The sequence below is a fragment of the Peromyscus californicus genome, unplaced genomic scaffold (assembly GCF_007827085.1).
Source record: "Peromyscus californicus insignis strain IS unplaced genomic scaffold, ASM782708v3 Scaffold_9__1_contigs__length_137607984, whole genome shotgun sequence".
NCBI lineage: Eukaryota > Metazoa > Chordata > Mammalia > Rodentia > Cricetidae > Peromyscus > Peromyscus californicus.
The window spans coordinates 68,795,517-68,812,240 of record NW_026294617.1 but is presented as its reverse complement, the minus strand read 5'-3'; the positions used below and the strand labels follow the sequence as shown (position 1 = coordinate 68,812,240).

The 16,724-nt window shown below is 55.1% G+C and overlaps 2 protein-coding genes across 10 annotated transcripts; one reads left to right on the top strand and one right to left on the bottom strand.

Annotated features, from left to right (window-relative positions):
• Window positions 1-784: 784 nt before the first annotated feature.
• On the bottom strand, window positions 785-4,592 carry Krtcap2 (keratinocyte associated protein 2). Of its 4 annotated transcripts, none has more exons than XM_052731929.1 (5): window positions 4,027-4,592; window positions 3,568-3,722; window positions 2,948-3,011; window positions 1,167-1,233; window positions 785-937 (listed from the first exon to the last, which is right to left on the bottom strand). In XM_052731929.1, exons 1-5 carry the CDS (start codon window positions 4,253-4,255, stop codon window positions 817-819), a joined length of 636 nt encoding a protein of 211 aa, XP_052587889.1. In that variant the 5' UTR covers window positions 4,256-4,592; the 3' UTR covers window positions 785-816. The 4 variants fall into 4 exon arrangements, with proteins under 4 accessions (XP_052587889.1, XP_052587890.1, XP_052587891.1 ...); XM_052731930.1 differs by having other exon boundaries at window positions 3,568-3,719; window positions 4,027-4,587; XM_052731931.1 differs by lacking the exon at window positions 4,027-4,592 and adding an exon at window positions 3,883-4,008.
• Window positions 4,593-4,681: 89 nt separating this feature from the next.
• Trim46 (tripartite motif containing 46) lies at window positions 4,682-16,321 on the top strand. Of its 6 annotated transcripts, none has more exons than XM_052731920.1 (10): window positions 4,682-4,831; window positions 6,123-6,384; window positions 6,599-6,942; window positions 8,322-8,465; window positions 8,577-8,672; window positions 10,985-11,238; window positions 11,467-11,588; window positions 12,572-12,874; window positions 13,710-14,007; window positions 15,221-16,321. In XM_052731920.1, the coding sequence occupies exons 1-10, from the start codon at window positions 4,769-4,771 to the stop codon at window positions 15,612-15,614; spliced, it is 2,280 nt and encodes a 759-aa protein (XP_052587880.1). In that variant the 5' UTR covers window positions 4,682-4,768; the 3' UTR covers window positions 15,615-16,321. The 6 variants fall into 6 exon arrangements, with proteins under 6 accessions (XP_052587880.1, XP_052587884.1, XP_052587882.1 ...); XM_052731924.1 differs by having other exon boundaries at window positions 4,683-4,841; XM_052731921.1 differs by lacking the exon at window positions 4,682-4,831 and adding an exon at window positions 5,318-5,425.
• The last annotated feature ends 403 nt before the right edge of the window (window positions 16,322-16,724 follow it).

Here is a 16,724-nt window from a genome sequence, read left to right as displayed (position 1 = left end):
AAGTGACCCAAATGTGTGTTCCCTAAAGCCTACAGCATCCCCAGGAAAGGAGGTGCCTAGACCCCTTAGCCCTGCTAAGACACCTGCTCTCTGGTTTTCCTCTCACTCCCCTAGCCACAGAAATGATCTATCTGCCCGCCTCCATCGAGCCAGCCTCCTAGAAGTCTCTGGACACTCAGGAGGCTTTCTCCCAGGACTGTATGTACCCTACCCACTTTGTGTTCTACAGGACAAGCACTCTGGACGGAGCTGCTTCTCACGACAGCACAGTAGGGGATCTGGGGACCACTGGCCTCATTTCCATCAAGACTGGCTGAGGCCAGTGGTCTGGGTGTTCTTGGACACACTCTGAGAAAACTTAGGAATTTCCTAATATCTCAGACACAGGATGGTGAGGGGGTGGGGTGGGGAGGGCAAAACCACCGGAGCAGAGGCAAGGGCTAGTGATTAGCCTTGTAAACAGAGGCACTCTGCCCACTCTACCCACTAGAGTAGAACAGACAGATGAGGAGAGCAACACACACACACACAAGCGCACACACACACACACAATTAATCAATACTAAAAAAAAAAAAAAAACAAAAAAAAACTCTGGTTCTGGAAGCCAGCCTTTCCCGTGTTATACTCTTCGCCTCTAGCCTCTCTCCCCACAGGTTAAGACTGGAATCACTTCTGTGCTTTTTCCACACGGGACTCTCTTGTGAGCAGAGGACACCGCACTGCCTGGCAAGCGCAGGCGCTGACAGATGAGGTCGACAACTTAGCAGAGCCCACAGACAGAAGTACAAAGAGTCAACTTTATTAGTCATTCAGGGCTAGTTTCTCTTCTTGCCCTTGCCGGTGACCTTGGCTGGTGTGAGGACTGGGGCCGTTGCCTGGTACAGCGTGGAGGAGATCTTGTTGATATAGTACAGCCCAACCATGGAGAAGATGAAGCTATGGGGTGAAAAGAAGTCATTAAATCAACGGGCATGTCGCTAGACGGCGGACACCGGCTGTAGGGAAAGAATTCTGGTTTAGGTTTGGGAGCTCAGGGAAGGACAAAAAAGAGAAAACAGGGGAAGAGGTGTGTGGTGGGAAGGGAAGGGACTGGCACCACCCCAGGGGGATTGGTACCAAAAGATGAGGCATCACTGCACCCCCTGCCCAACGGTCAGATACGTACCAGGTGGTGACACACACTCGGTGGATGAGGCCAGATGCAAAGAGGGCCAGCAGCAAGCACAGGAGAACTGTGGGGGCAGGACAGGAGCGTCAGCAGGTGTCCAAGAGAGGAACACCCACCAGGAGCAATGCCTTTCTGAGGCACCTGCTTGAAAAGGCATATCCTGGTGGCACACGCCTTTAATCCCAGCACTGGGGAGGCAGAGGCAGGTGGATCTCTGTGAGTTCGAAGCCAGCCTGGTCTACACAGAGAAACCCTGTCCCGAAAAACAAACAAACAAAAGATATGCCCTGATAAAAGTCGAGGGTTCAGAAGGCCTTAACCTTGTTCAGAACCCGGAGGTAAGACGGGAACAGAGTTTTGTTTGGTTTGTGTTTCACTAGCTTTGCTCCGCCTCTCATTCCACTTCCTGGCCTCCCCCCGCCCCCCACACACACTAAAAAACATAACAAAAAACCCCAAACCAAAAGGCAGCTGAAATGCAGTGGGACAGGCCTAGACAGCTGAGGCGGAAGGACCACTAAAACTCAGGAACTCAAGACAAGGCCAGCCTGGGCAACACAGTGAGATCCTGTCTCAAAAGTAAATTAATAACTAAAATAAAATGTACTAGCAGGGCTTGGAGAGCAAGGCTGGTCCCCATTATTCAGGCAGAGGGCTAAGGCCTGACAGAACTGGAGAGGGGTGAGGGGCAGGAAAGGCGAAAAGGGTCCATCTGTCCAGCTGGAGCCAGCAGAGCAGGCAAAGAAAGACAGGGATTTTGCCCCCCCAACAATGGTTTCTTTAGGAAACAGCAAAGACGGTACATGTGCAACAAAGTTTAAGAGTCTGAAGTTCTGAGAGTGCGGGGTGGAAGTTCTGGAAACCTGCAGCAGGGCTGTGAAAACCCAGAGGAGGGCAAGGAGGCGTGGGCAAGAGCAGGTTTTGGTGCTGCTGAGTGAGGCTTTCCCAAGACTACAACTGCTGTAAGTTTCTGAGCATGTGACTTTCCTCACGTGATTTGGTCCTGATGCTGGTGAACTTAATTCTCCATAAATAATTAAACCATCAGATCTCTAAAAGAGCCATCTAACAAGGGTTAAAATTGATCCATCAGGGCTGGAGATGAGGGCCAGTTGGTAGAGTGCTTGCCTATCATGCTGAAAGCCCTGGGCTCCATACCAGTACCACATAAACCACATGAGGTGGTGCTAATCCCAGCACTTGGGAGGTGGAAGCAGGAGGTCGGCAGTTCAAGGGTTCAAAGTCATCCTCAGCTACATAGTAAGTTCAAGGCCAGTCTGGGCTACAGAGGACAGGGGAGGAAGAGAGGGAGAGAGAAACCAAGGGAGGGAGAGAAAAGAGAGAGGGCTCTAACAGTGATTCTCTATTCTCCTTTGGTGGGGAGTCCTGGTATCAGTAACATCCCAGTCAGACTTACAATCCCCTCAAGAGAACTCTAGTGCGGGCTCAATTTCACACGAGACTCCCTCGGTGAACCTGTCTGTCTGTCTTCTCTCCTGAGGATGCCTATCAAACATCAGTCAAACTTAACTGTTTGCTTGAAACCTTTCCTGGGGGCAGGCCAGGTTTTCCTTTTTCTTTCTTCATTTTCTTCCCTTTGTGCTTCTCTTCCAGCTCCGATGCCCGGAGCTGGACAAGATGCTGGATCCAAAAGCGTCCTCTGTCTTCAAGACAGTGTTAGCAAGCGTCTATCTCCTTTACCATCTAAGCACAGGGAAATGCAGCATCATGTTTGGGGGAGGTTAAAAGAGTTCAGTCAACTACCGAGTTTCACTTACTCTCGGGGAAGATCTTTGCTTGGAAACCTTTACCAAAGACCAGATTCTCCAGATTATTGAAGGCCTGGGTTGAGGGAATTAAGGAGAAACTCCTGCAACAAGACAGGGCTGGAGAGCAGGAGACAAGCAAAGCTCACGCGGTCCCCTACCCAACGTCTGTTCAAACACACACACACACACAGGGCTGGAGAGCAGGAGACAAGCAAAGCTCACGCGGTCCCCTACCCAACTTCTGTTCAAACACACACACACACACACACACACACACACACACACCCTCTTTCCAGCTTGGGGAGGATACAGTCAGGGAGAAGACGAAAAGGCCGGAGCCCAGCAGGCCCCGGATGGTCCCCTACCCATCTTCTGTTCACACACACACACACACACACACACACCCTCTTTCCAGCTTGGGGAGGATACAGTCAGGGAGAAGACGAAAAGGCCGGAGCCCAGCAGGCCCCGGATGGTCCCCTACCCATCTTCTGTTCACACACACACACACACACACATCTTCTGTTCACACACACACACACACACATCTTCTGTACACACACACACACACACACACACACACACACACACACACACACACACCCCTCTTTCCAGCTTGGGGAGGATACAGTCAGGGAGAAGACGAAAAGGCCGGAGCCCAGCAGGCCCCCCTGGATGGTGAGCCACTCGGTGGAGGCCAGCTGGCGGCTGTATATCTGCATGCCAGCGAAGAGCAGCAGGGACAGGAGGGACGACAGCGCCAAGGAGGTTCCGGTACCGACTACTGGTGATGAGAAAAAATTCAGGCTAAGCTTCCGGCAGATTGGCTCCGGAGTTCGGCCCGCCAACCACTTCCGAGCGCTCCCGGTACTGCAGCCACACTCCCCCCCACCTCCCACGCCACGGTGACCTCCAGGAACCCCCCGGCCCCGGGCCCCGCACACCCAAGTTCCCGCCTGTGCCGAGGACACGCCAGCTCCCTGGAAACCAGGACACGTCAGCTTTACCGAAGCGACGGCGGGGAAAAGAGGGCCACCCCAACGCCCACCCCTGCTAGAGCAGCCCGGGCACCCCGCCGGTCCGGTTACCCATCACGCCCCGCCCGTGGGTCCAATCCGTGCCAGTGGCCGTGAAGCAGGGGAGCCAAACCCGGCGCGGTGTCTGTACGCAGGCGTCGGGGCCAACGTGGACTCGCTTTACTTCTTCCTCCGGGCGTCTTGGCCGCAGCGCCCTCTTGCGGCAAGGAGGAGATAATGCTTCGAAGAGCATTCTAGGCCACCGCCCTGCTGGGTCCCCAGCCTTCCGTACCGAGGGCATCTGCTGCCTCTCGGGACAAGCCGCACCCACGGCTCTCAGTCAGGACCCCAGGGCCTAGAGTCCCCTGTGTCTTCCTTGCTATTCATGTCATCTCTAGTACAAGTTCCCCAGACCTCCCTGCCCCACTCTGATGGCCTCAACATCTCCCGAAGACATGCCCCACCCAAAATGTAGCGCTCTCAACCAGGAGTTCATCGTCCTCTGAAATCTTGCTTCATGTGAGCAGTATCACTAGGGATCAATGAAAGAGTCTAACAGAAGGAAATGGTTCCTCTCCCAAATACCCTTCCATGTTACCCACCCCCTAGACCGCCTTTGGAGAACCACGTGGGAAGAACTCTTTCCCACCCCCTACCTCGACGGGCGCAGTTCGAGGCAGGTCCCTGGAGCATGCGCAGTGCTATCTCACCCTCTCCACCCCTCCCTACACCCCACCCGGCTCCTGCATTAAGCCCCGGGTTCGCAGCAGCAGCCAGGATCGGGCAACCGGGGGCGGGCGGGCACAGTAGGGCCATGGCTGAGGGTGAGGATATGCAGACCTTCACTTCCATCATGGATGCACTAGTCCGCATCAGTGTGAGTTAAGGTGGGGGTCGAGGGGAAGGGAGGGGGTGTAGAGGGGTCGGGGCAAGCCAGATCTTTGAACAGGTGGGGGTCCAGGAAGAGTCTGGAATGTAGAGAAGGGACTAGTTAAGACAGAAATGACGGGAAGGGCGGAGATGCAGGTGTGCAGGGATCCCGGGGACAGCCGAGTGGTCAGTGCCCTAAAGACTCCCCTCTGCCGGGGTGTAGGCAGCGAGGAGCTGCCCGGGACCCAGCGGGTAGGCTTGGGGCAGCGGCCAGCAGTGCACCAGGGTTATGAGAAGGGGCATGTGTGAGCTTGGATGTTTTCCAAGAAACTGAGGCCAGGTTGGAGGGGGGAGGTGATGAAAAAGCTGCCCCTAGGTGCAGTTCCCAATTTGGACCCATCCCGACCCCCCACCCTGCCACCCCCACCCCCTGCGAGCTGCCGTGCAGTCTGCGGTTGCCATGGCAACCCGTGCCCGTCTCTCCCAGAGGCGGTGCCAACCCTGCTCCCCCCCACCACTTCCTTCCCCCTCCCTCCCTGTCGCTCCCTCCTTTGTGTCAGCTGCGCCCCTGACCGGGATGGCTGCGAAGAGAGGGACCAAGGTGAGGTGTGGGGGTGGGGAATAGCCTGAAGACCCCTCACCAAAAGGGGGAGGGATACTTCCGGTGGGGAGGGGGCAAGTAGGCGGGGCGCTCCCCCCTCCCCCCAGATGGGGCAAAGGCTTGCAGCAGGCCGAGTTTCTCCACCAGACTGGGCCGGAGAGCTCGGGTATAGGAGGCGAAGAGGAATGGGTTGATTTGGGGAGACTGGAAGAAATAGAAGTGAAGAATGGAGGATGGGTGCTGGGGCGGCCGCGGGCCGGTGTCCAGCCGGTTCGGGGAGCTAGCGCACGCTGGCCGCGGGGAGCAGTCATGCGCCTGAGGGTTGCTAGAAAAAGGGGCGGGGGACAGCACCCAAATGTAGAATGGGTGGTGCCCTTGAAATAAATCCCAGGAGCAGGCCAATAATCCAGAGATGGAGGGATGGAGACAGGTGAGGAAGGAGGACCGCCTGCCTGCTCTGCTGCATCCGGAGCGATGGGGGTGGGGCGCGATGCTGGGGGAGGCCAGAGCTCCAACCGGACCTTCTTGTTGGGCCTTAAGCTCTCCCAAGAGGGAACAGAAGCAGGAGACAGAGAGCTGGGAAGGTGTGTGGGCCAAAGCAGTAGGTAGCTTGTGCTGCTCTTCCTGACAGCCAAGGGACCGGCTGAGATATGCCCAAGTGTCCTAGCTCTCACACAACCTCCTGGTCCCTCCACAGACAAGCATGAAGAACATGGAGAAGGAACTGCTGTGCCCAGTGTGCCAAGAGATGTACAAGCAGCCACTAGTGCTGCCTTGTACCCACAACGTGTGCCAGGCCTGTGCCCGGGAGGTTTTGGGCCAGCAGGGGTACATAGGCCATGGTGGGGACCCCAGTTCGGAGCCCACTTCTCCTGCTTCCACCCCTTCTACCCGCAGCCCCCGCCTCTCTCGGAGAACGCTCCCCAAGCCAGATCGCTTGGACCGGCTCCTTAAGTCAGGTGGGGCTGGGGTTTGTGGGATGGGGTGGGAATGCAGAAAGCTGGAAGAGGGTCAGGGGCATCTGTCATTCTGAGGTGGAACTGCTTACTGCTTACCTGGATTCTAATGAGAGCTGAGCTCTGATGCAATTAAAGTCCACTTTTTAATTGAACAGATGTCGCCCACCCCTAGTCAGCTGTGATTCTCACCTCTACCTCCTGGGTCCTTCCACAGGCTTTGGGACATACCCTGGGCGGAAGCGGGGTGCCTTGCACCCCCAGACGATCATATTCCCGTGCCCAGCCTGCCAGGGCGATGTGGAGCTGGGGGAGCGGGGCCTTTCGGGGCTTTTCCGAAACCTGACCCTAGAGCGCGTGGTGGAGCGGTATCGACAGAGTGTGAGTGTGGGAGGCGCCATCCTGTGCCAGTTGTGCAAGCCCCCGCCACTAGAGGCCACCAAGGGCTGCACAGAGTGCAGAGCCACCTTCTGCAACGAATGCTTCAAACTCTTCCACCCCTGGGGCACTCAGAAGGCCCAGCATGAGCCAACTCTGCCCACCCTCTCATTCCGCCCCAAGGTGAGCCAGTTCTTGCGGGGTCTGAAGTGGGAGGGGCATGGTGGTGCCGAACCAGGAGTTGGGGGTGGCTGGCATTTGGGCTTCCAAAGAGTGGTGGGCCAGGTTGAGTTTTTGTCTGTGTGTATGAGTATGTGTGTATGGTGTGTGTGTGAGTGTGTATGAGTAGTGTGAGAGTAGTATATGTGTATATGGGTGAGTGTGTGTGTGAGTGATATGTGTGTGAGTAGTATATGTGTATATGTCTGAGTGTGTGTGTGTAAGAGAGAGAGACAGAGAGACAGAGACAGAGAGAGAGAGGGTCTTGGAGCGGGAGAGATGGCTCTGTGAATAAGAGCTCTTCCAGAGAATCCCAGTTTTCGTCCCTGTAATTCCAGCTCCAGGGGACACACCACCTCTGGCCTCTTCAGGCACCTGCTCTCATACACATAGTTCAAAATTAAACATTAAGGAGGAAAAAAAGACAGAGCCTTGCCATATAGTCCACGCTAGCCTTGAACTCATGGCAATCCCCTTGCCTCAGTTTCCTGAGTACTAGAATTACAGACATGCACCGTCACATCGGCTGCCTAGCAGCCCCTGTCTCTAACATTCACTGAACAAATGATTCAATATCACAGAGAAACCCTGTCTCGAAAAAGCAAAAAAAAAAAAAAAAATGATTCAATATCTATGGGTCTCTCATCTCACCTGCTGCAGAGAGATGAGAGAGTCCATTCTGCAATATCCACACCTGAAGAACTTTGATAGGATCATAGGAGATGTTGTTGCCTCCAAAGGTGTTATCTGGCCAAGCATGGCGGCACATGCCTGAGTTCCCAGCCCTTGGAAGGTTGAATCAAGAGACTTGGACACTGAAGGCCAGTCTGGGCTACACCGGAAAACTGTCTCAAAAAAAGGTTGTTTATAGTCAGGCAGTGGTGGTGCACACCTTTAGTCCCAGCACTCGAGAGGCAGAGGCAGGCAGATCTCTGTGAATGTGAGGCCAGCCTGGTCTACAGAATGAGTTCCAGGATAGCCAGGACTGTTACACAGAGAAACCCTGTCTCAAAAAACAATAACAAAAAGTTGTTTATATGCAGGATGCTGCTGTTCTAGAATTTGGGTACAACCCCAAGCAAAGATGAACTGCAGGATTATATTAATTATCATGATTGTTGTTACTACGATATACATATCTGTGTGAAGTAGATGAAGGGAGCAAAGCTCTGAAATGGACATTGCTTCGACAGTTCAGAAGCACGTTCGTGCCAGTATTCACCACCAGATGGCACTGTGGAGCACCGCCACTATTTCCACTGCCCTCTCATCGAGGGCAACCAATTGCTGGTAGCCCTGACACACACCATTGGCTGACTGTTTCACTGTCCTTTTACCCCTAGGGTCTGATGTGTCCGGACCACAAGGAAGAGGTGACCCACTATTGCAAGACATGCCAGCGGCTGGTGTGCCAACTCTGCAGGGTACGGCGCACCCACAGTGGGCACAAGATCACTCCAGTACTCAGTGCCTATCAGGCCCTCAAGGTAAAAGACCCCTGCTTCCTCAGCCCCAGCGCTAACACACACCAGCACACGCCTACTAATTACTTGCCTCTGCAGAGCCAGGATGATGCCCACCTCTTTCTTTGCCCTTAGGATAAGCTGACAAAGAGCCTGGCGTACATCTTGGGAAACCAGGACACAGTACAGACCCAGATTTGTGAGCTGGAAGAGACCATCAGGCACACTGAGGTGAGGAAGGGCGTGGACGTGTGCCTTGGATCCTGCTTGGATGGGCATGCTCCTGTTGCCTTGCTGCAAGTTCAGAGCCCACTGGAGGAGGATGTGTGTGGGCGGAGGCTCTGGTTAAACTTCATTGGCAAGAACGCCAGTGCCCCAGCTTAGGCTGTAGCTAGGGCTGCAGTGGGAGTAGGAGGGCTACCCTGGGGACTAAGGAGCTCAAATGCACGGACGTTGAGCCTAGCGTGGACGCAACCCTGCAGCTAGGGGTGGGGTGAGGCACAAACAGCTTCTGCAGGGTTGTCTGAATTAACTGAGGTGGAATTGGACGATGAGGACGGCATAGCCACCAGTGTGCCATAGCTAATGTAATTCCCAAGTGGACATTGGAGCAATCATGGCCTTTCTTGTTTGGGCGAGACGTAAAGAGATTAAGACTATGAAAGAGTGAAGGCAAAATATGGCCAGTCCGTATAATGGTGACTTTGAGTTTCGATCACTGGAGGGGCTATAGTCTCAGAAAGGGCAGTGTGCTGTGTTTTCTGACATGCTTCAAGGTAGAAGGGTTCTTCAGAGAAGGATCTCCCTCACGCACTAAGGCCAAACAATCCTGTTTGCCAGACACTGGTATTGAGGCTGCAATGTACCCAAATAACCAACTATTTAAAGCAGCTCTCTCCTTCCACTAGTTTTCAGCCTTTCCCCATTTGTCTCTTAGCGACATGACTAAGCCAGCCCATAGCTCCATTTAGCATATCATTTCTTCACAAGTGCATTGCGCTGGAGTTGACCGTGAAGTTCAGTGATGGGCATGTGTGTCTCCACCACAAAGGGCAAAGAGGGCTGGAGAGATGACCCAGCAGTTAAGAATACTTACTGTTCTTGCAGAGGACCCAGGTTCAGTTCCCAGCACCCACATGGCAGTTTATGAACCTAGAACCCCAGCTCCAGATCTGATACCTTCTTCTGGCCTTCAAGGGCTTCTGCACACCTGTGGTGCACATAAGCTCACACACAAATAAGTACAATAAATATTTTTTAATAAAAATTATGTTGAAAGACGGGGTAGACCCGCTGCATTAATACACAGTGAAGGCCCCAAATCACCACAATCATAAAACAAAACTGGCAAATTTAAATTAAAAAATTTTAAGTTAAAAATGTAACTGCATTGTTCTTTTCAATTTAAAAAAAAATGTAATCATGTGTTATGCATGTGTGTCTCTGTGAGTGTATGCCATGTGTGTATGGGGGGTGCCCATGGAGTCCAAAGGCACTGGAGCTCCTGGAGCTCTAGTTACAGGGGGCTCAACCACCTTACATAGATGCTGGGAATTGAACTCGGGTCCTCTCCTGCTGGTGAGGTGGGGTGGTTTGTGCCTCACCCCACCTGCTCCTAACCACTGAGCCACCTCTCTAGCACCTGAATTATTAACTAATATTATTTATTAATTAATTAATTTTTATTATTTTGGTTTTTCCAGACAGGGTTTTTCTGTGTAGCCCTGTCTGTCCTAGAACTGCTCTTTAGACCAGCCTGGCCTCAGAGATCCACTTGCCTCTGCCTCCTGAGTACTAGGATTAAAGGTGTGCACTCCCACCATTGGGCATGAATTATTCTTAAAAAAAAAAAAAAAAAGAATTAAGGTGGTCATGGTGTCTTACACTGTGATCCCAGGACTGGGGAAATTGAAGCAGGGGGATCTCTCTCCAGTACACAGCAAGTTCAAGGTCAACCGGGGCTACATGAAGCCCTGTCTCTTATAGAGATCTCCAAGTACAGGCTGGGAAGATGGTTCAGTGGTTAGGAACACTGGCTGTTCTTCCAGAGAACTCAGATTCAGTTCCCAGCGCTGACGTGGTGGCTCACAACTATGTGTAGTTCCAGCGTATCTGATGCCCTCTTCTGGTCTCCATAGGTACCAGGCACATACTTGGTATACATATAGGCAAAAACATCTGTATACATAAAATAGTAAAAATATTTTTTAAAAGACCCCCAAGTAGATACCAAATTAATATGACTTTTGTGCTTTTCTCCTGTATTAATTTGGTTTCCTAGGTCAAGCCAAAAACCTAGGAAATAGAAGGGGCCTCTCCAGAGCCTACAATTACGATGTGAGCATTCAGGAAAGTTAGCACAAATGGTCAGAAGGGTGACCACATCTGTGGTGTAGGTGCCTTGCCAGTCATGGTCCTGGCCCGATTGAGATGGATAGGTTAAACTTCCCCAAATTCCCTCAGGTAGTACGGTGTGGCACCTGGGTGCTGCCTCCGAGAAGATAGTTAAGTCATTCATCACTTGGGTGTTGCTCCTTGGACAGGTGAGTGGTCAGCAGGCCAAGGAGGAGGTGTCTCAGCTGGTTCGGGGCCTGGGGGCTGTGCTGGAGGAGAAGCGAGCCTCGCTGCTTCAGGCCATCGAAGAGTGCCAGCAAGAGCGGTTATCCCGGCTAGGCGCCCAGATCCAGGAGCACCAGAGCCTGCTGGACGGCTCGGGTTTGGTGGGTTATGCCCAGGAAGTCCTTAAGGAAACAGACCAGCCTTGCTTTGTGCAAGCCGCCAAGCAGCTGCATAACAGGTACCGAGGGGCATGGCCCAAGGGTGCAGGCTCCAGGGAAGTGGGCATCGTGGGTGCAGCTAGTGCCTAGGACAGTGGGGAGCCGGAGCCCCGAGAATTTTCATGTGGTCAGGCTGAGGTAGAGACCTGGAGCAGAAAGCAGGGCCTCTAGGGATAGCCAGGGCAGGATCCCGAGGAGGGGTGGCTGCCCGCCTGGCAGTGCCTGACCCTTTGTCCATCCCATTCTAGGATTGCCCGAGCCACTGAGGCCCTCCAGACATTCCGGCCAGCTGCCAGCTCCTCCTTCCGCCATTGCCAGCTGGACGTGGGGCGCGAGATGAAGCTGCTGACGGAGCTTAACTTCCTGAGAGGTAAGGAGTTAGCCAGGCCCGTGTCCAACCAGAGCCTTCTTCCCTCCCCCCCCCCAGCAGCGGACCCGGGGGGCAGTGCCCACCAGGGACCTCCTGGCCTCCTGCCTGGCCTGGCCAGCCACCCCTGCCACACCACCCTACCGCGCTCAGCGCTGCTTCTTCGTCTCTCTTTGTAGGCTGTGGCCACCGCGGACTGTGCTCCGGAACACCCCAGGCAAGTCAGCAGCCCTGCCCTGGGGGCCCTGCCGCCCGCCGGGCCCCCTCCCTACACCCTCCCTTGTGCTCCCACACAGCTTGGCCACCCACATACTGCTTCCTTCTCTCCTAATGCACTCTGAATTCCTGGGCCTCCCACCTGACAAGCGCCCTGTCTCTTCGGCCTTCTTCAGGCTATTGCATCATCCTGGTCCTTCCGACCTTTTGTTATCTTGACCCTGGTCCTCTGGACTCTGACTCTCTTCCTCTTGACCTACATGCACTGCCCTCCCCGCTAGCCAGCTTGCTCTCCTCTGCTGCCTTCCTCTTTTCCGTCTTGCTGACCCCGGAACCTCTCTCCCAACCCTTCTGCATCCCTTCCTGCTCAGGGCTCTCTTGCCTGGGTTCCAGTGGCCTTTCCTGCCTCGTTCTGGGGCTCCTCTTAACTCAAAGACTCTAAGCCGTAAGGGCCCCCAGAACTCAGTTGGTCTGGTGCTGTCTTTTGACCGAAGAGAGAACCGAAGCCCAGAGAGGGAGAGTGACTGACTCCAGGCCAAAGTAGGCTGGTGGCAAACTAGGGCCAGAGTTCGGGCTCCTGCCCCCTGTCCAGCACTTGCCCACTTCTTTCTCCTCTGGGCCCTGTCCTGCCCACCCAGGTCCCTTCCCCCAGCCCCCTCACCTACACTCACCCCCCCGGCTCCCGCTGCTTCCTCTCTCCTGCCTGCCCCACTCTCCACGCCCAGGCCGATGGCCAGACCCTGACGGACCCCTGTTGTCTCTTCCAACAGTGCCTGAGGCTCCTGTCATCGACACCCAGCGCACCTTTGCCTATGACCAAATCTTCCTGTGCTGGCGGCTGCCGCCCCACTCACCACCTGCCTGGCATTACACTGTTGAGTTCCGGCGCACAGATGTCCCCGCCCAGCCAGGCCCCGCACGCTGGCAGCGGCGGGAAGAGGTGAGGGGCACCAGCGCCCTCCTCGAGAACCCTGACACGGGCTCTGTGTACGTGCTGCGTGTCCGGGGCTGCAACAAGGCGGGTTATGGAGAATACAGTGAGGACGTGCACCTGCACACACCTCCAGCTCCCGGTGAGTAGCAGACGTGTGGCTTCATGCGGCAAGCTTAGACGTTCACGTGGAGGGTACAGAAGGGCCCAGGTGCTCAGCTGATTCCCAGTGGGCACAGGGAAAGCAAGTGAATGGAATTTGATTTATATAATTTGTACAGTTCAATGTGTGGGTTCCACTCATTTCCTCTGGAGCTAAACTGCCTGGGTTCAAAGCCCACCTTGGCTCCTGGGTGTCCTTAGTCACGATTTTTTTTTCTTCTCTGAACTTGAGAATCCTCTTTAACAGAGGTAATAATAATACTTAATAGAGTGGCTTGGTAATTAGCACATTATAAGATAGCACATGTAAAGACTTAGCTTCTGACTCATCGTAAGGGCTTAGAAGTGGCTTGCTGAGTGTGCTCACCACTTGGTAGAGGGCAAAAGAGACAAGGTTGGGTACAGGGGTCAGGTCTGAGTACCAGAGCGTGGGATGGAAGGTCCAGGTCAGAGGTGTTCGGAATGTGGCCAGATGGAACAGGACGACAGTGGAGATGGTCCACAGGGCCAACCGTGGAAAATGGGTTGCAGAAACACTGAGTCGACTGGAGATGGGACAGTGCTTTCTCTGCCCACTAGTCATCCCTGAAGCTCCTCCCGGGGTCCCATGCCTATTTGGGATGCCCCTTTCTTCCTGTGTCCCTACTTCAGTTCCCTGCGTCCTGTTCCTTTGGGCCCCTTCCGGTTCCTGGTGACTTGACCAACTTGTTCCCTGTGCCCATAACTCCCAGTGTTTGTGCTGACACCCCACGATCCCCAGCGCCAGTGTGTGTCCTGAAACCCTTCCTTCTGTCTTCACCTCCTCCTGCCTCTAGTCCTGCACTTCTTCCTCGATGGCCGCTGGGGTGCGAGCCGAGAGCGGCTAGCTATCAGCAAGGACCAGCGTGCCGTGCGGAGTATCCCGGGGCTTCCCTTGCTGCTGGCTGCCGAGCGGCTGCTCACAGGCTGCCACCTGAGTGTGGACGTGGTCCTGGGTGACGTGGCTGTGACGCAGGGCCGCAGCTACTGGGCCTGCGCAGTAGACCCTGCCTCCTACTTGGTCAAGGTGGGCGTCGGGCTGGAGAGCAAGCTTCAGGAAAGCTTCCAGGGTGCCCCGGATGTGATCAGCCCCAGGTCAGGCCCTTCTGCAAGGGGCGGTGGGGGGGGATGAAGCCCTGGGGAAGGAGCTGGGGTTGGCAAGGGTGGTGTAGGGAACACAGACTTGCTAAAGTGGGGCTGGGGAGGGGTCAGAGCGAGGAATCCAGACTGGGAGGCTTTCGGGTGGAAGAGATGTGGGCTCCGCAGGAGGGTCTGTGAGGACAGGTTTTGAGAGTGTATGGATGGATGGGGAAAGGGTTGAGAGAAGGCGGAGCCATCACCTCCTCCTTCCATCTGTCACTCAGGACCAGCATACTGCCTAAGCTCCCAGGTCCTTTCCCCCAGCACTTTATTTCCATGAAAAGTTGTCTCTCCCAGACCTCCTTCCCCTACCTCTTTCTCAGCATCTCAAAGTTCTTCCCCTAAACATATCTCCACAGCCCTCTTTACCTCCGTTGCCTCATTAATACATCTTCCCACGTTTCCCTCCTGAACCCCCCTCTCCCAAGTCCTCCATCCTTCAACATCCCATTTCTTCAAAAATGCCTTCTCCCCAACACGAATTCCCTCTGGAATTGTGTTGTCCCCGTTCCTGTATCCCTCTAGCATCCTGACACTAATCCGTCTTCATCTCTCTGCCAACGCCGTCTTCAAGCCAACACCCCTGCTCTGCCCCCGCCCGCCCCCACCCCGCCCCACATCTTAACGTCTGTGCTGCCATCCTTCCAGCATCCCCACCTGTCAACACTCCCCAAACTGACTCCCTGGCACCGTTTTTTCTCAGCACCCCTTCCATCCTGACAAGCCCCACAGTTCAATGTCGCCCATCTCTCCTTCCCCACAACACCTTTCTCACGTACTTTCCTTCCCTGACTTCTTTTTGTTTGTTTGTTTGTTTGGTTTTTTGAGACAGGGTTTCTCTGTGTAGTTTTGGTGCCTGTCCTGGATCTCGCTCTGTAGACCAGGCTGGCCTTGAACTCACAGAGATCCGCCTGCCTCTGCCTCCCGAGTGCTGGGATTAAAGGCATGCGCCACCACCACCACCACCACCCGGCTCCTTCTTTCTTACACAAACTGAAGCCTCAAGCCTTACACTGTAACCCTTGCCTCCTCAACATGTGTTCCCCTTAATACCTGCAACCTCTTGTTCGCCGACATTCCATCCTTCCAACATTTCAGCTCCCTGATCCCTCCCCTATCCCCTTCCTCTGCCTCCCAACATCCTCCTTCCCAATTCCCACCCCTGCAGATACGACCCAGACAGTGGGCATGACAGCGGTGCTGAGGATACCACAGTGGAAGCGTTACCACCCTTTGCATTCCTCACCATTGGCATGGGCAAGATCCTGCTGGGTTCCGGAGCAAGTTCAAATGCAGGGCTGACAGGGCGGGACGGCCCAGCAGCCAGCTGCACGGTGCCCCTGCCGCCCCGCCTGGGCATCTGCTTGGACTATGAGCGGGGGCGAGTTTCCTTCCTGGATGCCGTGTCCTTCCGTGGGCTCCTAGAGTGCCCCCTGGACTGCTCAGGGCCCGTGTGCCCTGCCTTCTGCTTCATTGGTGGTGGCGCTGTGCAGCTGCAAGAGCCTGTGGGTACCAAGCCTGAGAGGAAAGTCACCATCGGGGGCTTCGCCAAGCTGGACTGAGCCTGCCGGGCTCCCTCTCCAGACCTAAGCTCTGCTCCCCAAGCCTCCAGGCAGCGGGTTGTTCACGCAGCAGCTTCTCCCCCAGACTTTTCCTAACTGTGGTCCTTCCCTCGTACCTGCCAGCCATGTCTTCCCAGGGCTTCCCTTGACTAAGGGGCTCCCCTCTGCTTCTCTCTGGGTGTCCTCCATTCTCTGTGTTAACTGTTGGCCTGGGCCCCCAGGCCCACCAAGTCTCTGCCCTAGGCCCTGCCCTTGGCATCTTAACCAAGGCATAGAAAGCCCCTATCCCATTCCTGTCCTGTGCTCCTGAGGCTTATTGGGAGGGAGGGCGCCTGGAACAACGGGTGTGATTGACAGCTTTGCCCTTTGCCTTGCCAAGCTCCCTGCTCCATTGATGCCTTGGCAGCCAGGCTTTGAGCCTCCCCAGTGAGAGGGAGGAGAACCCACCATTTTATTCGGGTCCCTATACCCCCCCAACCGCATGCCCCTTGTGTCTCTTCCCGTCTCGCATGCTTTACCTATCCTGCACCCATGCCAATGTGCCAAGTCTCCCTTGGGAACCCGGCTGAGGCTGGTGTCCCCATTGGGTTGGGCCAAGCTAGGCCTCTGGTGCCTGCTGCTGCCTCCTTGCAGTGGGCATTGCTAGGCCTGTGCTGAGTAACAGCTGTACTTTTCATGGTTTATAAACAATAAACTGTGACACCGGGCACATTGCTGCTTTCCTGGAGTGTGACCATTCCTGGTAGTTTCCGGTCTGGTTGGCGTGATAATGGCACCCAGGGGACTGGAGGTCCCTACGTTAGGTGGGCACAGCCTCCTGCTACACCTAGGACCCAGGCCCCAGCTGACCCTCACCGCCGGGGAGGTGCGGCACGGGGTGCTAGTGTCACGCCCAACTTGGGCATCTGGACCACAGCTATGGCCCCTGCGGGGATGTGGCTGAGGGCATGGCATGGCGTCTGGGCTCAAAGGGGCCAGGGAACTAGAACCACTTCCTCATTCCCAGGGTGCCAGAGAGCCCACCCAGAGGCAGTGGCGGCAGCGGGCGGGATGGCAGAAGGCCAGGGCCTGGTGCCAGTGGCACCCGGATCTGTCCCAGCCCTGGCTTAT

Excerpts from the sequence above, each read along its gene's own strand:
- Krtcap2 (XM_052731929.1), bottom strand. The coding sequence starts at position 4,255 with ATGCCCTCGGTACGGAAGGCTGGGGACCCAGCAGGGCGGTGGCCTAGA. Across the intron at positions 1,234-2,947 it reads AGCAAAGATCTTCCCCGAGA|TTCTCCTGTGCTTGCTGCTG; the intron begins GTAAGTGAAACT and ends CTGCCCCCACAG. Across the intron at positions 938-1,166 it reads CGAGTGTGTGTCACCACCTG|CTTCATCTTCTCCATGGTTG; the intron begins GTACGTATCTGA and ends TTCACCCCATAG.
- Trim46 (XM_052731920.1), top strand. The coding sequence starts at position 4,769 with ATGGCTGAGGGTGAGGATATGCAGACCTTCACTTCCATCATGGATGCA. Across the intron at positions 11,239-11,466 it reads GCCAAGCAGCTGCATAACAG|GATTGCCCGAGCCACTGAGG; the intron begins GTACCGAGGGGC and ends ATCCCATTCTAG. Across the intron at positions 11,589-12,571 it reads GGAGCTTAACTTCCTGAGAG|TGCCTGAGGCTCCTGTCATC; the intron begins GTAAGGAGTTAG and ends CTCTTCCAACAG.